General features: G+C 43.5%; 1 protein-coding gene across 1 annotated transcript; it reads left to right on the forward strand.

Moving 5' to 3' along the window:
- Window positions 1-1,089: 1,089 nt before the first annotated feature.
- LOC149970619 (uncharacterized) lies at window positions 1,090-27,749 on the forward strand. The gene is made up of 4 exons (XM_090226269.1): window positions 1,090-3,259; window positions 3,521-3,575; window positions 5,358-5,450; window positions 27,638-27,749. The coding sequence occupies exons 1-4, from the start codon at window positions 2,203-2,205 to the stop codon at window positions 27,747-27,749; spliced, it is 1,317 nt and encodes a 438-aa protein (XP_090082395.1). The 5' UTR covers window positions 1,090-2,202.

Below are 27,749 nucleotides of genomic sequence, written 5' to 3' on the forward strand. Positions count from 1 at the left end.
GTCTTTTTGACGCGACCCAGTCGTTGGTTCCATTCGGTTGCCAGAGAAGCGACCCAGTTGTTCGTTCTATTCGGTTGCCAGAGAAGCGACCCAGTTGTTCAGTCTTTTTGACGCGACCCAGTCGTTGGTTCTATTCGGTTGCCAGAGAAGCGACCCAGTCGTTGGTTCTATTCGGTTGCCAGAGAAGCGACCCAGTTGTTCAGTCTTTTTGATGAGACCCAGTCGTTGGTTCTATTCGGTTCCCAGAGAAGCGACCCAGTTGTTCAGTCTTTTTGACGCGACAAGGTCGTTGGTTCTATTCGGTTGCCAGAGAAGCGACCCAGTTTTTCGTTCTATTCGGTTGCCAGAGAAGCGACCCAGTCGTTGGTTCTATTCGGTTGCCAGAGAAGCGACCCAGTCGTTGGTTCTATTCGGTTGCCAGAGAAGCGACCCAGTCGTTGGTTCTATTCGGTTGCCAGAGAAGCGACCCAGTCGTTGGTTCTATTCGGTTGCCAGAGAGGCGACCCAGTCGTTGGTTCTATTCGGTTGCCAGAGAAGCGACCCAGTTGTTCAGTCTTTTTGACGAGACCCAGTCTTTGGTTCTATTCGGTTGCCGGAGAAGCGACCCAGTCGTTGGTTCTATTCGGTTGACAGAGAAGCGACCCAGTCATTGGTTCTATTCGGTTGCCAGAGAAGCGACCCAGTTGTTCAGTCTTTTTGACGCGACCCAGTCGTTGGTTCTATTCGGTTGCCAGAGAAGCGACCCAGTTGTTCAGTCTTTTTGACGCAACCCAGTCGTTGGTTCAATTCGGTTGCCAGAGAAGCGACCCAGTTGTTCGTTCTATTCGGTTGCCAGAGTAGCGACCCAGTCGTTGGTTCTATTCGGTTGCCAGAGAAGCGACCCAGTCGTTGGTTCTATTCGGTTGCCAGAGAAGCGACCCAGTCGTTGGTTCTATTCGTTTGCCAGAGAAGCGACCCAGTTGTTCAGTCTTTTTGATGAGACCCAGTCGTTGGTTCTATTCGGTTCCCAGAGAAGCGACCCAGTTGTTCAGTCTTTTTGACGCGACCCAGTCGTTGGTTCTATTCGGTTGCCAGAGAAGCGACCCAGTTGTTCGTTCTATTCGGTTGCCAGAGAAGCGACCCAGTCGTTGGTTCTATTCGGTTGCCAGAGAAGCGACCCAGTCGTTGGTGTTACGTTCCCCAGTTTGTGTTGTAGTTTGTGTATTTGCATGTGTTTTATTTCAGGAAATGGCTTCCTGAAATCCTCAAGCAGCTGATTGGTCGACTCCAGGGCTAATTGGGGAGCTGACCCCGCCCCCTCGTCAAGACACAGCTGTCTCCAATTATACATTCATTCTGAAGCTATATAAAAGCCAGTGTTCTGTTCAGGAGAGAGAGATTTTTGGAGGTAGGGATTACTGAGAGAGATTTTTGGAGGTAGGGATTACTGAGAGAGATTTTTGGAGGTAGGGATTGCTGAGAGAGATTTTGCTAGAGAGATTTTGGTGAGGTCATTGCTGAGCGATTGTTTGTGATAGAGAGTTTTTGCTAGATGTTGATTTTGCTGGGAGTTCATTGCTGAGAGTGGGTATGTTCTGAGTTTGTTGCTCAGGTAGAGCTTAGTTGATGTACTTTGTTTCTTAGTTTGTTTGTAAAATTGTGTAATATTCTGTTTCATTTGTTCCCAGGGGGGAAGGGGAAGGCACCTTGGGAGTGTTTAGGCAAGAGGCCCGCGGGCATACATATACCCGTAGTATATTCACTGTCTAGGCACACTAGGTAAGACCTGGGTGGACCACTCCCTGTATTTTGGTTAGGGCACCAGGTGGTGCTAAATTAGGTAAGTAGTGGGTAGGAAGGTAAGATCGGAGAGGGGGGGCTTTGAGATTTACTTTCTCTGCTTTGGTTCCGTCCAGCCCCATATTACCGTCTAAAGGAATAAAGTCCTTGTAAACGGTACCACATTCTGCCTGTTGTCATCCTTACTCGCACCTACAGTCCATACCTTTTTCACTTCACAGAGAGTTTAGTTGTAGAGGGTGTTGTGTTCCCTCTTAATAGAGGCGTGCGTAACATAATGGGGGCTCATCCGGGATCTTTCCATTAAACCCACCGGACCCTGCTGCTCTGAGCTCTCTGTGGTTAGTGATTGAGGTGTGATGGTAGGTTGTGAGTTTGGATGACTTGTTTAGTTAGTGTGTTCAGTAGACTGCATTGTATAAGATGGCTGCATCAGCCATCTCCAAGTTTTTTGAAACGCCCTCTATTGATTGTTTGGGTAGGTTTCGTAAAGTAGACCTTATAGCTGACCATTATGGATTTGTTGTCCCTGAGAAAGCCCTAAAGGCTGAGCTTTTGGTGCTAGTCAGGGAGGGTTTAGTGAGAGAACGGATTCTCTCATTGCAAGGAGAGGAGACGAGTAGACCTTCTGATGCCAAGTCGGAGGACAAGGCGGAGGAAGGGGTTCCTCGTACCCCTTTTACATTGCCCCGATTCGATCCTTTATCTTCTGCTTCGTGTCGTTCAGATGGAACTGCTAGGCTGAAGGTCAGGCTGGCTCGGTTAGAAATGGAGCAAAAAGATAAAGAGAGACAGATGAATTTTGAACTTGAAATTAGGAAAATAGAAGCTGACAAGGAGGTGAGGATCCGACAACTGGAGCTAGACACTCGCTCCAGTGCGACTCCACAAGCTGCTCATCATCCAACCCACTTCGATGTGAGTAAAAACATAGCTTTAGTCCCTCCATTCCGAGAGTCGGAAGTGGATTCTTATTTCTCTGCGTTTGAGCGTGTGGCCGCTGCGCTGCATTGGCCACTCGAGGTTTGGCCGCTCCTGTTACAATGTAAATTGTCTGGGAAAGCCCAGGAAGTAGTAGCTGCTCTCTCCCTGGAAGACAGTTTACACTACGATACAGTTAAAACTACCGTGTTGCGGGCTTATGAGTTGGTGCCGGAAGCTTATAGACAGCGCTTCAGGAACCACAAGAAACTCTCTCAACGTACATTTGTTGAATTTGCTAGGGACAAAGAGTCTCTGTTTAGTCGCTGGTGTTCAGCCAGCAAAGCTAACACCTTTGCTGATATTAAGGAGTTGATGCTGTTGGAGGACTTTAAAGGCAACCTCCCAGATAGAATTGTAGTTCATTTAAATGAACAGAAAGTGGTGACATTGGCCCAAGCAGCAGTGTTGGCAGATGAGTACGCTTTGACACACAAGACTGTCTTTGGTGCATCACGTTTTGAAGGCTGGACGATTACGTCATCAGTTCCTCGTTCAGGTCGCTTTTCCTCTGACAACCCCAAGCCTTTTCATGAAATCTGTGAATGTTTTTACTGTCACCAAAAGGGTCACGTGATTGCGGACTGCCCAGTTTTGAAAAACAAACCGAAACAGTCCCAGTCACCGTCCCCAAAAATAAAAAGTTTGGGTTTAGTCAAGTCTTTGGCTCGTCCATTGGATCGAGTTGTTGATTCAGCATTTGCGAAACCGGATCCTGTCTATGCTCCGTTTATCTCTGCCGGTTATGTTTCCTTAACAGGAGAACAAGCTGATCAAAAGCCTATCCAAATCCTACGAGACACTGGGGCGGCGCAGTCAGTAATCATTACTGATGCTTTACCCTGGTCTCCTGAAACGTATTGTGGCTCACATGTCATTTTACAGGGGATAGAGACAAAAACCGTACCTGTACCATTACACTGGGTCCACTTACTGTCAGACTTGGTATCAGGACGTTTCCGTGTTGGTGTAGTGTCTACACTGCCAGTAAAAGGAGTCACATTGCTACTGTGGAATGATATTGCTGGTGGTAATGTCACTCCTGTGTTAGAGGTAGTAGACAATCCAGAAATCAGAACTACAGATGAGAAATTGGTTCAAGCATTTCCACATGTTTTTCCTGCTTGTGTGTTAACGAGGGCACAATCTCGCAAGCTAGGAGATGTGGTGGATTTGGCTAGTTCCATTTTTGAGAATGTTGAGGTAGAAGATCATGCACCGAGTATGCCTTCTGCAATGCCGACAGTTTTTACACCCGTAAAAACTAAGGCAGGGGAAAACGAAATTGTGCCCCAATTACATGACATTCTTTTGTCTGTCACCCCTGAAAAGGTGATTGAATGTCTAAAAGAAGACACCAGTCTTCGCAAGTGTTTTGCTTCGGTAATTTCCATTGAGGAAGCTAAAACTAGAGAGACCGCCTACTTTATGGAAGCAGGAGTTTTGATGAGTAAATGGGCATCTCATGACACCATTAATGACTGGAGTGAAGTGTGTCAAGTGGTTGTTCCTACACCGTTCCGACAGCAGGTGCTGTCACTCGCCCATGACCAGGCGTGGTCTGGACACTTGGGGATCACAAAGACTTATAACCGGGTCCTTCGTCATTTCTTCTGGCCAGGTTTGAAGTCTGACGTGGTCCAATTTTGTAAAACATGTCACATATGTCAACTCACTGGGAAAGTGAATCAAACAGTTCCACGAGCGCCACTCTGCCCGATTCCTGTGGTGGGGGAACCGTTTGTAAGAGTGATAATTGATTGTGTAGGTCCATTGCCGAAAACAAGGTCAGGTAACCAGTTCCTACTAACAATAATGTGCAGTGCTACTTGATACCCAGAGGCTATTCCTCTCCGTACTATAACGGCTAAGACTGTGGTGAAGGCACTAGTGAAGTTCTTCTCTACGTTTGGACTCCCTAAAGTAATCCAAACTGATCAGGGATCCAACTTCATGTCTAAACTGTTTTCAAATGTGTTAAAGACATTGTGTATTTCCCATCAGGTCTCTAGTCCGTATCATCCAGAGAGTCAAGGGGCTCTAGAACGCTGGCATCAGACGCTGAAGACAATGCTACGCAAGTATTGTATGGATACCAGTACTGATTGGGCTGAGGGGGTGCCCTTTGTCCTATTTGCTATAAGGGAAATGATACAAGAGTCCTTAGGGTTCAGCCCTGCTGACCTTGTGTTTGGACACACCCCACGGGGTCCGCTTAAAGTTTTGAAGGAGCATATCTTATCTCCTACACCCAGTAGCGCCCCTAAAAATGTGTTGGAATATGTCAGTAAGATGCGGGACAGACTGCACGCCGCATGTGCGTTAGCCCAAAAGTCTCTCTCCTCGTCTCAAAAACGCATGAAGTTGCATTATGACAAAAAGGCTGTTGGCCGTTCATTTGCACCAGGGGATCAAGTTTTAGTTTTGTTGCCAATCCCTGGCTCATCTCTGTCAGCACGTTTTGCTGGACCATATCTGGTGGAAAAGAAAATCAATGACACCAATTATGTGATAAAGACACCAGATCGAAGGCGTTCTTCCCGTGTGTGTCATGTTAACATGCTGAAAACGTATTATGTGCGCGATTCTCCCGACAGCTCCTCAAGTAAGCCGGTCCAGCCCGCCGTCTCCAGTGTGGCTGCGGTGGTGCTGAAGCCTGGCTGGGACCTAGATGAGGATAAGGAGGACGGGTTGGAGTTACGCCATACGTTACAGCAAGGTGAACGCCTATGTAATTCAGAGATGCTGAAGAAGTTACCCTCTCAAATGGAACATTTGGATAATGATAGAACTAAGGATCTTATCCTATTGATAAACCGTTCTCTCAGTGTGTTTCAGGACATTCCAAGTGTGAAGGGCTCGGTGAATGTGGTTGCTGACGCTCTATCACGGGTTTACTAACTGGGGAAGCGATGGCTTTTGTTATTGCAAAACTAGGTTTGCAATTTTTGTGGTGGGCGTGTTACGTTCCCCAGTTTGTGTTGTAATTGAAATGGCTTCCTGAAATCCTCAAGCAGCTGATTGGTCGACTCCAGGGCTATCTATTCTATTCGGTTGCCAGAGAAGCGACCCAGTCGTTGGTTCTATTCGGTTGCCAGAGAAGCGACCCAGTTGTTCAGTCTTTTTGATGAGACCCAGTCGTTGGTTCTATTCGGTTGCCAGAGAAGCGACCCAGTCGTTGGTTCTATTCGGTTGCCAGAGAAGCGACCCAGTTGTTCAGTCTTTTTGACGCGACCCAGTCGTTGGTTCTATTCGGTTGCCAGAGAAGCGACCCAGTCGTTGGTTCTATTCGGTTGCCAGAGAAGCGACCCAGTCGTTGGTTCTATTCGGTTGCCAGAGAAGCGACCCAGTCGTTGGTTCTATTCGGTTGCCAGAGAAGCGACCCAGTCGTTGGTTCTATTCGGTTGCCAGAGAAGCGACCCAGTCGTTGGTTCTATTCGGTTGCCAGAGAAGCGACCCAGTTGTTCAGTCTTTTTGACGAGACCCAGTCGTTGGTTCTATTCGGTTGCCAGAGAAGCGACCCAGTTGTTCAGTCTTTTTGACGCGTTGGTTCTATTCGGTTGCCAGAGAAGCGACCCAGTTCAGTCTTTTTGACGCGACCCAGTCGTTGGTTCTATTCGGTTGCCAGAGAAGCGACCCAGTCGTTGGTTCTATTCGGTTGCCAGAGAAGCGACCCAGTCGTTGGTTCTATTCGGTTGCCAGAGAAGCGACCCAGTCGTTGGTTCTATTCGGTTGCCAGAGAAGCGACCCAGTCGTTGGTTCTATTCGGTTGCCAGAGAAGCGACCCAGTCGTTGGTTCTATTCGGTTGACAGAGAAGCGACCCAGTTGTTCAGTCTTTTTGATGCGACCCAGTCGTTGGTTCTATTCGGTTGCCAGAGAAGCGACCCAGTTGTTGTTTCTATTTGGTTGCCAGAAAAGCGACCCAGTCGTTGGTTCTATTCGGTTGCCAGAGAAGCGACCCAGTCGTTGGTTCTATTCGGTTGACAGAGAAGCGACCCAGTTGTTCAGTCTTTTTGACGCGACCCAGTCATTGGTTCTATTCGGTTGCCAGAGAAGCGACCCAGTTGTTCAGTCTTTTTGACGTGACCCAGTCGTTGGTTCTATTCGGTTGCCAGAGAAGCGACCCAGTTGTTGGTTCTATTCGGTTGCCAGAGAAGCGACCCAGTCGTTGGTTCTATTCGGTTGCCAGAGAAGCGACCCAGTCGTTGGTTCTATTCGGTTGCCACCAGAGAGCGACCCAGAGAAGCGACCCAGTTGTTCAGTCTTTTTGACGCGACCCAGTCGTTGGTTCTATTCGGTTGCCAGAGAAGCGACCCAGTCGTTGGTTCTATTCGGTTGCCAGAGAAGCGACCCAGTCGTTGGTTCTATTCGGTTGCCACCAGAGAGCGACCCAGAGAAGCGACCCAGTTGTTCAGTCTTTTTGACGCGACCCAGTCGTTCGTTCTATTCGGTTGCCAGAGAAGCGACCCAGTTGTTCAGTCTTTTTGACGCGACCCATTCGTTGGTTCTATTCGGTTGCCAGAGAAGCGACCCAGTCGTTGGTTCTATTCGGTTGCCAGAGAAGCGACCCAGTCGTTGGTTCTATTCGGTTGCCAGAGAAGCGACCCAGTTGTTCAGTCTTTTTGACGAGACCCAGTCGTTGGTTCTATTCGGTTGCCAGAGAAGCGACCCAGTCGTTGGTTCTATTCGGTTGACAGAGAAGCGACCCAGTTGTTCAGTCTTTTTGACGCGACCCAGTCGTTGGTTCAATTCGGTTGCCAGAGAAGCGACCCAGTCGTTGGTTCAATTCGGTTGCCAGAGAAGCGACCCAGTTGTTCTTTCTATTTGGTTGCCAGAAAAGTGACCCAGTCGTTGGTTCTATTCGGTTGCCAGAGAAGCGACCCAGTTGTTCAGTCTTTTTGACGTGAACCAGTCGTTGGTTCTATTCGGTTGCCAGAGAAGCGACCGAGTTGTTCAGTCTTTTTGACGCAACCCAGTCGTTGGTTCAATTCGGTTGCCAGAGAAGCGACCCAGTTGTTCGTTCTATTCGGTTGCCAGAGAAGCGACCCAGTCGTTGGTTCTATTCGGTTGCCAGAGAAGCGACCCAGTCGTTGGTTCTATTCGGTTGCCAGAGAAGCGACCCAGTTGTTCAGTCTTTTTGACGCGACCCAGTCATTGGTTCCATTCGGTTGCCAGAGAAGCGACCCAGTTGTTCGTTCTATTCGGTTGCCAGAGAAGCGACCCAGTCATTGGTTCTATTCGGTTGCCAGAGAAGCGACCCAGTTGTTCAGTCTTTTTGACGCGACCCAGTCGTTGGTTCTATTCGGTTGCCAGAGAAGCGACCCAGTTGTTCAGTCTTTTTGATGAGACCCAGTCGTTGGTTCTATTCGGTTCCCAGAGAAGCGACCCAGTTGTTCAGTCTTATTGACGCGACCCATTCGTTGGTTCTATTCGGTTGCCAGAGAAGCGACCCAGTTGTTCGTTCTATTCGGTTGCCTGAGAAGCGACCCAGTTGTTCGTTCTATTCGGTTGCCAGAAAAGCGACCCAGTCGTTGGTTCTATTCGGTTGCCAGAGAAGCGACCCAGTCGTTGGTTCTATTCGGGTACCAGAGAAGCGACCCAGTCGTTGGTTCTATTCGGTTGCCAGAGAAGCGACCCAGTTGTTCGTTCTATTCGGTTGCCAGAGAAGCGACCCAGTTGTTCGTTCTATTCGGTTGCCAGAGAAGCGACCCAGTTGTTCGTTCTATTCGGTTGCCAGAAAAGCGACCCAGTCGTTGGTTCTATTTGGTTGCCAGAGAAGCGACCCAGTTGTTCGTTCTATTCGGTTGCCAGAAAAGCGACCCAGTCGTTGGTTCTATTCGGTTGCCAGAGAAGCGACCCAGTTGTTCGTTCTATTCGGTTGCCAGAAAAGCGACCCAGTCGTTGGTTCTATTCGGTTGCCAGAGAAGCGACCCAGTCGTTGGTTCTATTCGGGTACCAGAGAAGCGACCCAGTCGTTGGTTCTATTCGGTTGCCAGAGAAGATACCCAGTTCAGTCTTTTTGACGCGACCCAGTCGTTGGTTCCATTCGGTTGCCAGAGAAGCGACCCAGTTGTTCGTTCTATTCGGTTGCCAGAGAAGCGACCCAGTTGTTCGTTCTATTCGGTTGCCAGAGAAGCGACCCAGTTGTTCAGTCTTTTTGACACGGGTTCTATACGGTTGCCAGAGAAGCGACCCAGTTCAGTCTTTTTGACGCGACCCAGTCGTTGGTTCTATTCGGTTGCCAGAGAAGCGACCCAGTTCAGTCTTTTTGACGCGACCCAGTCGTTGGTTCTATTTGGTTGCCAGAGAAGCGACCCAGTTGTTCGTTCTATTTGGTTGCCAGAGAAGCGACCCAGTCGTTGGTTCTATTCGGTTGCCAGAGAAGCGACCCAGTTGTTCGTTGTAAATGTTTTATTGCCATATTGGGTGGCAACATTCTTATCCCTTGCTTGGTAGCTAGCCAACTACGGCTTACAGTCACGTCAAACAGGGTTAGGGTTTCGCCGGGGTAGGCAAAAAATTGTAATTGTAAATAAGAATTTGTAAATAAGAATTTGTTCTTAACTGACTTGCCTAGTTAAATAAGGGTTAAATAAAATAACAAAAAGTAGCTTCATTTGCATTTGTTTAAGCTGTTTTTTAGTGACACTTATTTGGATATATCCATAACAATGAGCTAATGAGGTGCGATTTCACTTGGCATAGAAAATGTGATCTCGTCAGGACAAGAGATCTAGCCAACAACTTAGCTAACACACTCACTTCAAACTGAAGCTGGAAAGACTGCAAACTAGCTGCACTTACCTGTTTCCTATTGATATCTCTTTGTATATATCTATAACAATTATCCTGAATTATGATTTCGACAGGCTGAGAAAAGCTGCCTCCCGACACATCATTACAATGCAACAGCTGGAGATCAAATGTTTATATTGAAACAATGTTGCATATTTCAGTGAGACAGACAGCAAGATTGATATACATTTCAGCTGTTAAAAACTAAATGATAGTCTAAAAGAAATGTACATACTGTCTATGCTTTTTATAGTGGAGATAAAGTTTAGAAATTGCCTGGCTGGGTTGATGAGACAGTGGATTGCGCAGTCAGATGGAGCAGAGTAAATAGGCATTTTAACGTCATAGCTTACTTGTGGAATAGACACAGGCTGGAATGCGGTTTTAATCAATCAGCTTTAAGGATTAGACACACTTGTTTTATAACAACCATTCAAACTTTATCTTAGTGGGAGTGACCATAGAATTCTATAGGAGTGACCTTCCTGAGTAAAGTATTTGTCATCGTCACCTTTTGCCTACAATGTGAACATCCCTGCGGAAACTAACATAATCAAAAAATCCCCAGGAAAATCAGTCTGTTAAAACTAGAGATATCTATTTTTTGCATGGGCTGCGTCTCAATCACAACATCCGCCGATATCTCCCTTGGTGAAAGGTGGCAGAGCTAGGGCAGTGTTTGTCAGACCATGAGACATCTCAAAAATCGTCTGCAGAGTCTGAATGGTTTGGCCTACGAACTATTACCACTATATTGAAAGATGACTCTCAGAAACAATGGTGTTCTCTGTTTTGCTCTAGGGTGCTCACAAGTCTCGTCTGAAGGTCCCCGATACCAGTTACAAAAATGAATGGAAGTAGTTTAAATGGAGATAGTTAAAATAAGGCAATAAATACATGGAAAAAAGTGATAAATGTTTCCTGGTCATTCTTATAGCTCTCAGATATAGGACAGACACTTCAGAACAAACTTTCTTCAGATTTTCAAAGGGGGCCTATCTGTTGTTCAATATAGTGAATCTGTTATTCAATGCGTTTATATTGTCTAATAGCAGTAATGCCAAATTCAGCATTTCATCCAACATTTTTTGTATGTATTTTTTTGATACCTTAAAGGGGTCTTAAAATTCAAAATAAAATAGCTAAATAATAATCTTTGGTATGACCAACTTAAAACAATTCCATATGAGTATCATTTCCGGTCACAACTTGCAGACTTGTTTATGTGCTGCTGTGCGTTTTGATGCTAACCTTACTTTGCTACCTGACAATTGAACGGTTTTTTACTTTTTAATTACGTTTATATTTTTAGTTTTTCACTCCGGACGCTTTATCTGGACATGGTTCGTCAGGACCTCAGCCGAAGCAAAGTAGTAACATTAACATGATGCGTTCTAATTGCAGTCGCTGTACTCATAATATACAGGAGAACGATCGCCTTACGGTGAGGATAGCTGAGCTGCAAGCCCAGCTTCAGACGCAATCGTTAGGCAAGGGTAACTTAAATGTAGGAAAGGAAGAAACAGCGTCTGTGCCACCAGTAAGTACAGATAGTAATATAAATCCCCTCACACAGTCCCCGCAGCCAGACAACTTTCTCATGTCTTCTGGAGGGTAATGCTGTAGGAATGCTCAACCAGTGTCGCTCATTCAGCCGTCAAACTTTCTCCTGGTTCTTCCCATTTTAAGCACCGAGTCTACCAGTTCTCCCCATTAACTTTTTATGGCTGCAGGGGCAGTATTGAGTAGCTTGGATGAAAGGTGCCCATATCAAACGGCCTGCTCCCCAGTCATAGTTGCTAATATTTGCATATTATTATTAGTATTGGATAGAAAACACTCTGACGTTTCTAAAACTATTTGAATGATGTCTGTGAGTATAACAGAACTCATATTGGCAGGCAAAATCCTGAGTTGAAATCAAAACAGTCCCCAATGAAATCCCCTTGAGATACAGTGCCTTGCGAAAGTATTCGGCCCCCTTGAACTTTGCGACCTTTTGCCACATTTCAGGCTTCAAACATAAAGATATAAAACTGTATTTTTTTGTGAAGAATCAACAACAAGTGGGACACAATCATGAAGTGGGACGACATTTATTGGATATTTCAAACTTTTTTAACAAATCAAAAACTGAAAAATTGGGCGTGCAAAATTATTCAGCCCCTTTACTTTCAGTGCAGCAAACTCTCCAGAAGTTCAGTGAGGATCTCTGAATGATCCAATGTTGACCTAAATGACTAATGATGATAAATACAATCCACCTGTGTGTAATCAAGTCTCCGTATAAATGCACCTGCACTGTGATGGTCTCAGAGGTCCGTTAAAAGCGCAGAGAGCATCATGAAGAACAAGGAACACACCAGGCAGGTCCGAGATACTGTTGTGAAGAAGTTTAAAGCCGGATTTGGATACAAAAAGATTTCCCAAGCTTTAAACATCCCAAGGAGCACTGTGCAAGCGATAATATTGAAATGGAAGGAGTATCAGACCACTGCAAATCTACCAAGACCTGGCCGTCCCTCTAAACTTTCAGCTCATACAAGGAGAAGACTGATCAGAGATGCAGCCAAGAGGCCCATGATCACTCTGGATGAACTGCAGAGATCTACAGCTGAGGTGGGAGACTCTGTCCATAGGACAACAATCAGTCGTATATTGCACAAATCTGGCCTTTATGGAAGAGTGGCAAGAAGAAATCCATTTCTTAAAGATATCCATAAAAAGTGTTGTTTAAAGTTTGCCACAAGCCACCTGGGAGACACACCAAACATGTGGAAGAAGGTGCTCTGGTCAGATGAAACCAAAATTGAACTTTTTGGCAACAATGCAAAACGTTATGTTTGGCGTAAAAGCAACACAGCTGAACACACCATCCCCACTGTCAAACATGGTGGTGGCAGCATCATGGTTTGGGTCTGCTTTTCTTCAGCAGGGACAGGGAAGATGGTTAAAATTGATGGGAAGATGGATGGAGCCAAATACAGGACCATTCTGGAAGAAAACCTGATGGAGTCTGCAAAAGACCTGAGACTGGGACGGAGATTTGTCTTACAACAAGACAATGATCCAAAACATAAAGCAAACTCTACAATGGAATGGTTAAAAAATAAACATATCCAGGTGTTAGAATGGCCAAGTCAAAGTCCAGACCTGAATCCAATCGAGAATCTATGGAAAGAACTGAAAACTGCTGTTCACAAATGCTCTCCATCCAACCTCACTGAGCTCGAGCTGTTTTGCAAGGAGGAATGGGAAAAAATTTCAGTCTCTCGATGTGCAAAACTGATAGACATACCCCAAGCGACTTACAGCTGTAATCGCAGCAAAAGGTGGCGCTACAAAGTATTAACTTAAGGGGGCTGAATAATTTTGCACTCATAATTTTTCCGTTTTTGATTTGTTAAAGTTTGAAATATCCAATAAATGTCGTTCCACTTCATGATTGTGTCCCACTTGTTGTTGATTCTTCACAAAAAAATACAGTTTTATATCCTTATGTTTGAAGCCTGAAATGTGGCAAAAGGTCGCAAAGTTCAAGGGGGCCGAATACTTTCGCAAGGCACTGTATGAATGATGTTGCACTGCCTAGGGGTTCCAGTAGATGTCAACAATCAATAGCAATTCTAATTATACTTCTATGTTGTTGTGGGAGTGAATGAGAGCAGAATATATCAGATGTCCATCAAGCAGCCATTTTGTGATCGCGCTTTTTCCTCATGGTAGTCACTGGCGTTCCATTGCTCATGAAGACAAGAAGGAATACTCTGGTTGGAACTTTATTGAAGCTATATGTTAACATCCTAATGATTAATTCTGTCCTTAGTTTCAAATGTTTCCTCGACCAGTAATATCACTTTTTGAAGTTTATGTCCGATATAATGCTGACCAGAATTAGCATTTGGATATGTATACCAAACACGCTAACAAAAGAAGGTAATTGGACATAAATAAAGGACATTTTCGAACAAAACAAACATTTATTGTAGACCTGGGATACCTGGAGTGCTTTCTGATATAGATCATCAAAGGTAAGGGGATATTTATCATGTAATTTCTTGTTTATGTTGACGCCATCTTTGCCGCTGTAGTGTTTTTACTTTTGAGCGCCGTCTCAGATTATTGCATGCGTTTCTTTTTCCGTAAATTTTTTTTGAAATCTGACACAGCGGTTGCATTAAGGAGAGGTATATTTATAATTCCACGTGTATAACTTGTATTATCATCTACATTTATGATGAGTATTTCTTTTGAATGATGTGGCTATGCAAAATCACTTGATGTTTATGGAACTATTGAATCTAACGCGCCAATGTAAACTTTTTTTTATATAAATATGAACTTTATCAAACAAAACATGCATGTGTAACATGAAGTCCTATGAGTGTCATTTGATGAAGATAATTCAAGGTTACTGATTAAAACCTGTTAAGTCTACCCCCTCCTTTTTCAAAAATTTTGTTAAAAATCGCGCAACATTTCAGCGTCCTGCTACTCATGCCAGGAATATAGTATATGCATATGATTAGTATGTGTGGACAGAAAACACTCTGAAGTTTCTAAAACTGGTTAAATCACGGCTGTGACTATAACAGAGCGTGTGTTTCATCGAAAAGCGCAAGAAACTGGTCACTGAAAACTGAAAAAAATATCCATGCGCCACTTGCATGTATTGTTTAAGGGGCACCAAATTAAATAGGGCCGAGATTGCAATTCCTACAGCTTCCACACGATGTAGCCAAAAACGTCATTTCCATTGACAAATCCTTTGTGTCATGATAAATAGATCCTTCATTCCGTCCAGCATACAGCAATCGATTTTGGAAGAAAGAAAAAGGGACATTGTTTTCTTGAGTAGCTGCTATTGAATACAGATCGCCCAGTGATCAATTTGATCGCTTATTAACGTTTACAAATACCTAAAGTTGGGTTACAAAAGTAGGTTGAAGTGTTTTGTCAAAGAATATAGGCAACTTATATAATTTTTAAAAATGACGTTGCGTGTTGGAAGAGAGCTTTTTTCCTGAACCAGACAGGCTATACAAATGGATATTTTGGGCATACATGGATGGATTTAATCGGGAAAAAGACCCAATTGTGATGTTTATGGAACATATAGGAGTGCCAACAAAGAATATCATCAAAGGTAATGAATGTTTTATATTTTATGTCTGCGTTTTGTGTAGTGCCGGCTACGCTAATTATTTTGTTTACGTCCCCTTCAGGTATATTGGGGTGTTGCATGCTTTCAGATAATAGCTTCTCATGCTTTCGCCGAAAAGCATTTTAAAAATCTGACTTGTTGGCTAGATTCACAACGAGTGTAGCTTTAATTCAATACCCTGCATGTGTGTTTTAATGAACGTTTGAGTTTTAACGAGTACATTTAGCATTTAGCGTAGCGCATTTGCATTTCCAGGTGCCTAGTTGAGACATCTGCGTCTCAAGTAGGATCAACAGGTTAATTCTCTCTTAATTTTTGGTTTTTGTGAATGCTATATTTCGCTGGAAAATGGCTGTGCTTATTGTGGTTTGGTGGAGACCTAACATAATCATTTGTAGTGTTTTCGCTGAAAAGCCTATTTGAAATCGGACACTTTGGTGGGATTAACAACGAGAATAGCTTTAAATGATAAGACACATGTATGTTTTAGGAATTGTAATTATGAGATTTGTGGTTTGAATTTGGCGCCCTCTATTTTCACTGGTATTTGTCATATCGATCCCGGTACCGGGATTGCAGCCATAACAGGTTTTAAGCAGCGAGTCGGATTCAGAGGCCGAGCCTTCTCTGGTCTCTACTCCTCCCGTTACGGGGTCTGAGACACCGAAGCAGTATTAGACTTAAAACGAATCATCCAGCGATCATACACTGTTTACCAGGGGGCAGGGCTTCTGACGTTAAGGCTAACCTGAAGATGCTGCTGGCTAAAGCTAAAACTGGCGAGTGTAGAGAGTATAGGGATATTAATGTCCACGTCGGCACCAACGATGTTAGGATGAAACAGTCAGAGGTCACCAAGCGCAACATAGCTTCAGCGTGTAAATCCGCTAGAAAGATGTGTCGGCATCGAGTAATTGTCTCTGGCCCCCTCACAGTTAGGGGGAGTGATGAGCTCTACAGCAAAGTCTCAGCAAAACTTAATCGCTGGTTGAAAACTTTTCTGCCCCTCCCAAAAGATTTTGTAGATAATTGACCCTCTTTCTGGGACGCACCCACAAACAGGACCAAGCCTGGCTTGTTGAGGAGTGACGGACTCCATCCTAGCTGGAGGGGTGCTCTCATCTTATCTACGAACATAGACAGGGCTCTAACTCTCCTAGCTCCACAATGAAATAGGGTGCAGGCCAGGCAGCAGGCTGTTAACCAGCCTGCCAGCTTAGTGGAGTTTGCCACTAGCACAGTCAGTGTAGTCAGCTCAGCTATTCCCATTGAGACCGTGTCTGTGCCTCGACCTAGGTTGGGCAAAACTCAACATGGCGGTATTCGCCTTAGCAATCTTACTAGAATAAAGACCTCCTCCATTCCTGCCATTATTGAAAGAGATCGTGATACCTCACATCTCAAAATAGGGCTACTTAATGTTAGATCCCTCACTTCCAAGGCAGTTATAGTCAATAAACTGATCATAATCTTGATGTGATTGGCCTGACTGAAACATACTGTGTTAAATGAGGCCTCACCTCCTGGTTACACTAGTGGCCATATCCCCCGCGCATCCCGCAAAGGCGGAGGTGTTGCTAACATTTAGAATAGCACATTTTAATTTACAAAAAAAAGCATCTAGTCATGAGATCTATGCAGCCTACTCAATCACTTTTTATAGCTACTGTTTACAGGCCTCCTGGGCCATATACAGCGTTCCTCACTGAGTTCCCTGAATTCCTATCGGACCTTGTAGTCATAGCAGATAATATTCTAATCTTTGGTGACTTTAATATTCACATGGAAAAGTCCACAGACCCACTCGAAAAGGCTTCCGGAGCCATCATTGACTCAGTGGGTTTTGTCCAACATGTCTCCGGACCTACTCACTGCCACAGTCATATTCTGGACCTAGTTTTGTCCCATGGAATAAATGTTGTGGATCTTAATGTTATCCATCATAATCCTGGACTATCGGACCACCATTTTATTACGTTTGCAATCGCAACAAATAATCTGCTCAGACCCCTATAAATTCTCAGACAACCCGAAGATTCCTTGATGCCCTTCCAGAATCCCTCTGCCTACCCAAGGACGTCAGAGGACAAAAATCAATTAACCACCTAACTGAGGTACTCAATTAAACCTTGCGCAATACCCTAGACGCAGTTGCACACAAAAACAAAAAAACATTTGTCAGAAGAAACTAGCTCCCTGGTATACAGAAAATACCCGAGCTCTGAAGCAAGCTTCCAGAAAATGTAAACGGAAACTGGAAGTCTTCCGACTAGCTTGAAAACACAGTACAGTGCAGTATCGAAGAGCCCTGACTGCTGCTCGATCATCCTATTTTTCCAACTTAATTGAGGAAATTAAGAACAATCCGAAATTGCTTTTTGATACTGTCACAAAGCTAACTAAAAAGCAGCATTCCCCAGGAGAGGATGGCTTTCACTTCAGCAGTAATAAATTCATGAACTTCTTTGAGGAAAATATCATGATCATTAGAAAGCAAATTACAGCTTTCTCCAAAGCTCAGTTGTCCTGATTCTGCACAACTCTGCCAGGACCTAGGATCAAGGGAGACACTCAAGTGTTTAAGTGCTATATCTTGTGACACAATGATGAAAATATTCATGGCCTCTAAACCTTCAAGCTGCATACTGGACCCTATTCCAACTAAACTACTGAAAGAGCTGCTTCCTGTGCTTGGCCCTCCTATGTTGAACATAATAAACAACTCTCTATCCACCGGATGTGTACCAAACTCACTAAAAGTGGCAGTAATAAAGCCTCTCTTGAAAAAGTCAAAACTTGCCCCATAAAAAAAATAAAAATATTGGCCTATATCGAATCTCCCATTCCTCTCAATTTAAAAAAAAAAGCTGTTGCGTAACAACTCACTGCCTTCCTGAAGATAAACAATGTATACAAATTGCTTCAGTCTGGTTTTAGTCATAGTACTGAGACTGCACTTGTGAAAGTGGTAAATGACCCTTTAATGGCATCAGACTGAGGCTCTGCACCTGTCCTCGTGCTCCTAGACCTTAGTGCTGCTTTTGATACCATCAATCACCACATTCATTTAGAGATTGGAAACCCAAATTGGTCTACACGGACATGTTCTGGCCTGGTTTAGATCTTATCTGTCGGAAAGATATCAGTGTGTCTCTGTGAATGGTTTGTCCTCTGACAAATCAACTGTAAAGTTCGGTGTTCCTCAAGGTTCCGTTTTAGGACCACTATTGTTTTCACTATATATTTTACCTTTTGGAGATGTCATTCGAAAACATAATGTTAACTTTCAATGCTATGCGGATGACACACAGCTGTACATTTCAATGAAACATGGTGAAGCCCCAAAACTGCCCTCGCTGGAAGCCTGTGTTTCAGACATAAGGAAGTGGATGGTGGCAAATGTTCTACTTTTAAACTCAGACAAAACAGAGTTGCTAGATCTAGGTCCCAAGAAACAGAGATCTTCAGTTGAATCTGACAGTTAATCTTAATGGTTGTACAGTCGTCTCAAAAAAAACTGAAAGACCTCAGCGTTACTCTGGACCCTGATCTCTCTTTTGACAAACATATCAAGACTGTTTCAAGGACAGCTTTTTTTCCATTTACGTAACATTGCAAAAACCCGAAATGTTCTGTCCAAAAATGATGCAGAAAAATGAATCAATGCTTTTGTTACTTCTAGGTTAGACTACTGCAATGTTCTACTTTCTGGCTACCCGGATAAAGCACTAAAACTTCAGTTAGTGCTAAATACGGCTGCTAGAATCCTGACTAGAACCCAAAAATTTGATCATATTACTCCAGTGCTAGCCTCCCTACACTGGCTTCCTGTTAAGGCAAGGGCTGATTTCAAGGTTTTACTGCTAACCTACAAAGCATTACATGGGCTTGCTCCTAACTATCTTTCGCGACGCTACGGTCACAAGATGCAGGCCCCTGAATTGTCCATAGAATTTCTAAGCAAACAGCTGGAGGAAGGGCTTTCTCCTGTAGAGCTCCATTTTTATGGAATGATCTGCCTACCCATGTGAGAGACGCAGACTCGGTCTCAACCTTTAAGTCTTTATTGAAGACTAATCTCTTCAATAGGTCCTATGATTGAGTGTAGTCTGGCCCAGGAATCTGAAAGTGAACAGAAAGGCACTGGAGCAACGAACCGCCCTTGCTGTCTCTGCCTGGCCGGTTCCCCTCTCTCCACTGTGATTCTCTGCCTCTAACCCTATTACAGTGGCTGAGTCACTGGCTTACTGGTGCTCTTCCATGCTGTCCCTAGGAGGGGTGCGACACTTAAGTTGGTTGTCTTCCTGTCTGGGTTGGCACTCCCCTTTGGGTTGTGTCGTGGCGGAGATCTTTGTGGGCTATACTCGGCCTTGTCTCAGGATCGTAAGTTGGTGGTTGAATATATCCCTCTAGTGTTGTGGTGGCTGTGCTTTGGCATTTGGGTGGAGTTATATCCTGCCTGTTTGGCCCTGTCCGGGGGTATCATCGGATGGGGCCACAGTGTCTCCTGACCCCTCCTGTCTCAGCCTCCAATATTTATGCTGCAGTAGTTTATGCTTTGGGGGCTAGGGTCAGTTTATCTGGAGTATTTATCCTGTGTCTCTCTAATTCTCTTTCTTTCTTTCTTTCTTTCTTTCTTTCTAACTTTTTTTTTTCTTTCTTTCTTTCTATCTTTCTCTCTCTCTCGGAGGAGGACCTGAGCCCTAGGACCATGCCTCAGGACTACCTGGCATGATGACTCCTTGTCCCCAGTCCACCTGGCTGTGCTGCTGCTCCAGTTTCAACTGTTCTGCCTGTGGATATGGAACCCTGACCTGTTCACTGTGATTACTATTATTTGACCATGCTGGTCATTTATGAACATTTGAACATCTTGGCCATGTTCTGTTATAATCTCCACCCGGCACAGCCAGAAGAGGACTGGCCACCCCTCATAGCCTGGTTCCTCTCTAGGTTTCTTCCTAGGTTTTGGCCTTTATAGGGAGCTTTTCCTAGCCACCGTGCTTCTACACCTGCATTGCTTGCTGTTTGGGGTTTTAGGCTGGGTTTCTGTACATCACTTTGATATATCAGCTGATATAAATTAATTTGATTTGTTAGCTTAAACCCCATTTGGGCGGAAGTGTCTCGGAAAGAGATGAAGTTGTAATGTGACTAACATGACTTCACTTTAGAGTGTATTCCAATCCTTCGACCCAACATGTCACCGTTTATAAAGCACGTGTTTATATCGTATTCGACACATTTGAAATTGGTGATTATGTTACACAGTTATGCCACATTTAACACTTTATAAAGCATGACATACGGCTACAGATACTTTGTAACGCATTTGTGTAGTCTTGTGAAGCCATTCTGAAGGCTTTATGAAGTCTTTATAAGCTGAACCTAATTTAAAGTGGGCCCAAAAACTGTCATGCTTCATAACAGGCCTATGGTTACCATGGACTTATCCATAATGACAGGTAGTATATCGCACTTATGTCATCATCTAAGGCTATATTGTATATCGGTGATGTAATTTTAATGTATATTGATATACATTATAAACAGTCACCTGTGGCATTATTATATAACCTTTATAATAATGCCATAATAACATAAAATATAGACTTTATATTCTACGTGGTTGTCATTTAAATGTGAGTGTACTGTATGAAGACAGAGATACCGTTCCCATTCAGTCTGAGGTCTGGCAATGTCCCCCTCTTCCGACACTGAATTCCTCTCCCGCCCTTTTCCTCTAAATTGCCAAATTAAAGTATGTCTAATGGGCTCAACTTAATCTGTGGCCGTGGTAGCGCCAGCTCTGGGCCAAGCTTGCTCAGTTAAATAATTAGGATGGTGCTTTGCATTTACACAACACACTTCAATTGGTTTCATTTCGTTCAACGTTATCTGTTTTTCCGCCACTGGTTCAAATGTGTTGCTTTTCTGTTGGCTCAACCTACTGCACCTGCCACAGTTTTTCTTTCTCTGACAAAGTTTGGGCTTAATTCCATTTGAGGTTTTAGGCATGCCCCGAGACATACAACCATCTATGGTCTGTTCTCAGGACAGGCCAAGTTCTCATCACTCACTTTCAGAGGCTGCCCCTCTAGTAGGCTTGCGTGTATAGTAGGCACGCCTTCACATACATACATCTGCATGTACACACACACACACACACACACACACACACACACACACACCACAGCCGAAGGGGCTTCAGTTTCATGTATGTGTGTTTGTGGGTGGTTGTGTTTGTGAGTTGGTGGGTGTGTCTGTGTGAGTGCATTCCTGTGTGTGTACTTGTGCGTGCATGCATATGTGTGTGTGCGTGTTGGTATGTCTGTGGTATTGTTTGTGTGTTCATGTTTGTTTGTGCTATTTTGTGATAGTATTATACAGTATATGCCTGTTTTTTGTACTCCTACATTCTGAGACAGATTACTTGGGTCTCCATATCGTCTTCTGTCTGTATTTATGTATACTGTATACGGTCTCTGTATGTCTGTGTGTGCATGTTTGTTCATTTGTCTCTCTCTCTCTCTCTGTGTCTATGCATCTGTCTCTGTGTGTCTGTGTGTGATGTAGTCACTCAGTCTCTTGCACTGGCTGTGTCTCTATTTGTACAGTGTTTACAATCTTAGTCATTGCATATTTACATCAGGACTTCATTCCTGCTGACTGAGAATATACAAAAATTATAAATGCTTCACATTTTTTGGGGTCCTATTGTGTAATGTACACACACACACACACACTGCGTTACGCTTTCTTCCCTCGTCCCCTGTAAATCTTGCTCTTTCTCCTTCTCTCGCCTCACACTTTTCTGTCTCTCACACACTCCTCCCCTCCATCTCTTTTTCCCCTCCCTCTCCCTCTCTCCATGCCTTTCTGAGGTTAGACAGGAATGTGTGCAATGCGCGAGCAGGGCAGTTAGAGGTAGTGGCAGCAGTTGCAGAGTGGCTTGATCCTGACAGAGTGGAGCTGGGCCTCTCTTATTACAATCAAAACCTCCTTTCCTCTGCATTCACTTAATTTCCTCTCTCTCCTCTCATTTTTTCACTCTCGGTCTCTTATCTCATGCACACAGCAGTCAAGATCATTTTGTTGTGTCTATGTCTGCCTCTTCTTTATTTACATTATCTAGAGTTGATTTTCATCTTTTAAAATAAATACTGTTTCTTCTCTCCTACGGTTTTATCATCTTCTTTGTCAACTCTCCACACCTCAGTGTTGAATTCGGTGTTTCTATAGTTTAGTACTGACTGTCCACTGGGTAAGTCAAGCAAACTGTACCTCATTATAAGGTTATCCAACTCTGGTCCTGAATAGAAACTGGGAGTGCAAGCTTTTGTTCCAGCCCAACACCAGCATACCTTCAATTTATCATGGTCATCAGTCTTGACCACCATTAGTTGAATCGGCACAACCACAAGCTCCCCAGGACTGGAGTTGGAGATGATGTCAGGTTTAATATATGACACTGGTGCAAGGACTACTGTCACTGCTGGCGTCTAGAGTCAGCAGAGGTTTTCTTTGAGTTCAGAAGAGGCCTCGGTTACAGGAAGTTGAAATCCCCATTGAGCCAAGGGATGGGCAACATTGCTTTGGTTCAAAGTTGACCTCATTATACTAATTGTGATTTAAATTGAAAACCATAACAAAGTGATTAGTTATCGGGTGAGCTACTGCTGGGCTGTAGACAAAAGCCTGACAACATTGCCGTTCTCCAGGACAGGAGTTGTAAATACCTGACCATTTGGGTATTCAAAGACTATTAGGTTTTTGACCATTGGAGACTGGCTTTGCAAAAGAGTACTGCTTGTAGCCTATCCCTTGAGGGGACTGACTGTTTTACAATAGCTATACAGAGGTGTTCGTCAGTGCACCGAAATGGGTGTGTCTCTCATCAGCTTCCTGTTTCCCACTGGTGCCCATGCACGGTTGTGCATCTCCCTAAAAATATGCAAATCTATGCTCGAGCAAAGGCGGCCCTGTATTTTTTGAGTTCTATGAGAATCTCACTCATATACGCTCGTTTTACTCTCTGTTGCTCTCTCTCTCTTCCCCATTCTCTCTTTCTCCCTCCCTGCCGCTCTCTCTCGCATTTTTTTTTTTAATAACGGGCCTCACTTTAATATGTATGCAAATTCACCATCTTCCATTGCCTTAATTGGATGGCTTCCAGCAGCCCAGCCTGTGTGAAGGGTGTTTGTGTTTGTGTGGAGCTCTGGCTCCCACTGGCTAATCGCCACAACCCCCCAGAGAACCTCCCCACGCTACCTTGCCAGAGGCACTGGGGACAAGCGACCCAGCAGATCGAGGGGGCCACAATTCAGCGGGCCACGATAGCCACAGCTGACTGGAGCCGAAAATCAATTGTGTGCTGATGCTATGTATCTTTCGGTAGACCTTTCCCATTCCGCTCTTCCGAATATGGCTAGTGGGCTACACACATGCACACTCTCCGTCACTCTCCCCCTGCTGTGTGACCGCTATGCACTCCATAAAACGACTTTTGATAAAATAAAGTGATCGCTGTGCACTCCATAAAACGACCTCCGATAAAATAAAGTGTTCGCTATGCACTCCATAAAACGACTTCTCATAAAATAAAGTGATCGCTTAGACCTCCGTAAAGCCTACCTCCGATAAAATAAAGTGATCGCTATGACCTTCGTAAGGCATAATAGAGGCGAAATGACAGTGCAGGGACAAAGTGGAGTCGCAATTCAACGGCTCAGACACAAGACGTATGTGGCAGAGACTCCAGACAATCACAGATTATAAAGGGAAAGCCAGCCATGTTGTGGGCACTCCCGGATAAGCTAAACACCTTCTTCACCCGCTTCAAGGAAAACAACATTGAGCTGAGAGCAGGAGGATTGTGTGCTCTCATACTCCGTGGCCGATTAAGTAATTTAAGTGTGTTAACCCTCTCAAGGCTGCCGGCCCAGATGGCATCCCAAGCCACGTCCTTAGAGCATGTGTAGACAGACCAGCTGGCTGGAGTGTTTACGGACATATTCTATCTCTCGATATCCCAATCTGATGTCGCCACTTGCTTCAAGATGTCCACCGTTGTTCCTGTACCTAAGAAAGCGAAGATAACGGAACTAAATGACAATAGCCCCATAGCACTCACGTCTATCATCATGAAGCGCGTTGACAGGCTAGGGGCACAATGCCTCTCCCCTATTTGAACTAGATAGTTTGCGTGTATGTATTGATATATGGGCTACGTGTGCCTTTTTTTTATTGATGAATTTCTGTCCTTGAGCTGTTCTTCCCTATTACCGTTCTGTATTATGTCATGTTTTAAGTGGACTCTAGGAAGAGTAGCTGCTGCTTTTGCAACAGCTAATGGGGATCCTAATAAAATACCAAAAATATACCCCCCAAAAAGTACCATATCACCTCAATCTTAACCGACAATCTAGACCCACTACAATTCACGTGCCGCCCTAACAGATCCAGGGACAACGCAATCGCTATTGCACTACCCACTGCCCTATTCCACCTGGACAAGAGACATACCTACAGTGCCTTCAGAATGTATTCACACCCCTTGACATTTTACAGCCTGATATTAAAATGGATGAACTTAATATTTTGTGTCACTGATCTACACATGATGTCAAAGTGGAATTTTATTTTTGGAATATTTTACAAATGAATAAAAATGAAAAGCTGAAATGTCTTGAGTCAATAAGTTGTCAACCCCTTTGTTATGGCAAGCCCAAATAAGTACAGGAGTAAAACTTTGCTTAACAAGTCACATAATAAGTTGCATGAATTCACTGAATTCACTGTGTACAATAATAGAGGTGAACATGATTTTTGAATGACTGCCCTATCTCTAATGCCTCGGAAAGTAGGGCGCGGCGCCTATTGGGAAAAAAAACAGACACTGAATATCCCTTTGAGCATGGGGAAGTTATCAATTACGCTTTGGACGGTGTATCAATTTACCCAGCTACTACAAAGATACAGACGTCCTCCCTAACTCAGTTGCTGGAGAGGAAGGATACCACTTAAGGATTTCACTACGAGAATTATGGAGCGATGACAGTGCCAACAGAAATTGTATTTGAATTCTGTAATTTAGCATTTTTGTATTAGGATATTGAATTTGAATGTAATATTTTTTCATTTATAATGCGCAAATTGAATCATTGAATTCACAAAATGTAACCTGTATTACATGATTTGATACTGAATTGAATGAATATTTCAATCAGTAAAACAATTCAATTGAATATTTAAATTCTATGTTTATATATTCAGCTTCATTATGGTAGACCTTGCATTCATTGTCTGTGTTTCAAGTTTACAAACTTTAAATTAAGTGTGTACAAACACTAAAAACACCTTCCAAATATTGAGTTTCACCCCCCAGAACAGCCTCAATTCGTTGGGGAATGGACTCTACAAGGTGTCGAAAATGTGCTACAGGGATGGTGGTCCGTGTTGACTCCAATACTTCCCACAGTTGTGTCAAGTTGGCTGGATGTCCTGTGGGTGGTGGAACATTCTTGATACACAAGGGAAACTGTTGAGCTTGAAAAACCCAGCAGCATTGCAGTTCTTAACACAAACTGGTGGAAAAACAATTACTTTTTTGTCCTGAATACAAAGTGTAATGTTTGGGGCAAATCAAATACAACATATTACTGAGTACGACTCTCTATATTTTCAAGCATAGTGGTGGTTCCATCAGGTTATGGTTATCCTTGTTATCATTAAGGACTGGGGAGTTTTCAGGATAAAAAAAGAAACGGAATGGACATAATAACAGCAAAAGTTGTCTTTCCACCAGACACTGGGAGATTAATTCACCTTTCAGCAGGACAATAACCTAAAACACAATGTCAAATATACACTGTAGTTGCTTAACAAGAAGACAGTGCATTTTTCTGAGTTGCAGAGTTACAGTTTTGACTTCTTTTTGAAAATCTATGGCAAGACTTGAAAATGGTTGCCTAGCAATAATCAACAACCAATTTGAAGGTGCTTGAAGAATTTAGAAAATAATAACGTGAAAATTTTGTACAGTCCAGCTGTGTAACACTCTTAAAGAATCACAGTTATAGTCGCTGCCCAACGTGATTCTAATATGCATTGACTCCGAGGTTAGAATACCTATGCATATTAGATATTTCTGTATTTTATTATGACAAAAATGTTACTTTGTCATTATGTGGTAAAGTGTGTAGATGGGTGAGAGAAAAATTACATTTAATCCCTTTTGAATTCACACTGTTCCACAACAACATGTGTGAATACTTTCTGAAGGCACTGTGTATGTAAGGGATAAAAGCCAAAGTATTGTACATTACCTTGGAACTAGCGGACGACGCAGCGGGACGAGGCGGAGATATTTGTACGTCTATATCGTTCTCACTCATCATTATTCACGATTCATTCAGGATTATCCGTCATCATGATGGCATCCACATTCATGTAGAAGTGTTTAGAAACATATTCTATTCTTATTTACAATAAAAGTGACCCCAAAATGACACAATACATTACTTACCATTAATTTCTATTGGGCACTAAGTAATCTTAAACACAACCAAAACAAACAGCGAATGCATTAATCAAATGAGTTACAAGCTTGATGTAGTCATTTCATGCTACGAATATGGGACCAAATACCTTACTTTTTATTACTTTTATACACATATAAATGAATATGTCCCAATACCTTCGCTCCTCTAAAAATGGGGGACTATGCACAAAGAGTGGTTCATCAGATATGGATGAACATACGCTTCTTCTCAAGGGTCAATTGAAAAAGGATGGAGAGAAAGAGAGAGAGAGAGAGATTATCTGAGTATGATGGGTTTAAGGATGGAGGTGTGGACAGAGAAAAAGAGGTTTGAGGGGGAAATTCCTGCACTGTTGTAGTTTGAAATCTGCTTTCCTCACTATCAGAGTGGGGTAGTTCTGTTAGACCCGCCCCCCATCCACCCTCGGAAATAAGTGTCAACACATTCTCCAATTTCTTCTTTTTGGTCCTGTCCTGTAAAGGTTTTCCTCTGGTGATTATGGGGATTCCCCACACACCCAATACACACACTTGGTGCATGCACACACATACTTAGAAGTGATCAATTTGAAAATAAAAAAGTCTTAGGTATTGTAATCAAAAGGGGACTTTTATTTTGACATGCACTGTCAGAAGCGACATTAACGTTGAATCAAAGGTTGATACTTCAGCACTCTTAAATGTGTCATGAACCATTCACATCGGGTGTTTTGAATACCCTTTCAAATAAAGTGCTACCACATTTTGACAGGTTTACGAGGACTTTTCAGAAACTGCGAAAAAAAAAGTAAAGGTGGGCTTACTGAATAGATCCAGACATCCTTGAGTTTGTCCAGCTCCCCAGATGAGCGCTTTCCGACTTGTTTGGGAGGATAATTATTCAACCGTATAAAACTTGTATTGAACCATTGGCCACCGCAGCGATGATTTGCAGCTCTTGATTTTAATGCGAAGAGCCTGCACTTTTTTTGTGAACGTTTGAATCAAAATCCACTTGAAACTTCCTTAGACCCAAAGTTAACAGTGATGCACAACATTACCAGATAGATTGTGAATCTCCCAAAGCAACACAACCTTACCTATAAATGTATAGGAATCAATAACAACTAAATTGCTGGAATACAAAGTAAATAAAAATGCTATATACAGTGCCTTGCGAAAGTATTCGGCCCCCTTGAACTTTGCGACCTTTTGCCACATTTCAGGCTTCAAACATCAAGATATAAAACTGTATTTTTTTGTGAAGAATCAACAACAAGTGGGACACAATCATGAAGTGGAACGACATTTATTGGATAGCCTTTGCATGGACTAAAGTGCAAAAATATTTGAAATACTTGAACCAATTTTGATTGTCATTGTGCCACACTCATAGGTTCCTCTTGAACTGCACTAACCTGACCACCCTCTACATGATCTCCTACCACATAGAAGGGAAGAAAGTACTTGCAGAATTCTCCGAAATCGGAGCCAACTGTTCAGCATAA

This window comes from Oncorhynchus mykiss, chromosome 29 (genome assembly GCF_057628025.1).
Source record: "Oncorhynchus mykiss isolate SJ-2025 chromosome 29, ASM5762802v1, whole genome shotgun sequence".
In the NCBI taxonomy this organism is placed as follows: domain Eukaryota; kingdom Metazoa; phylum Chordata; class Actinopteri; order Salmoniformes; family Salmonidae; genus Oncorhynchus; species Oncorhynchus mykiss.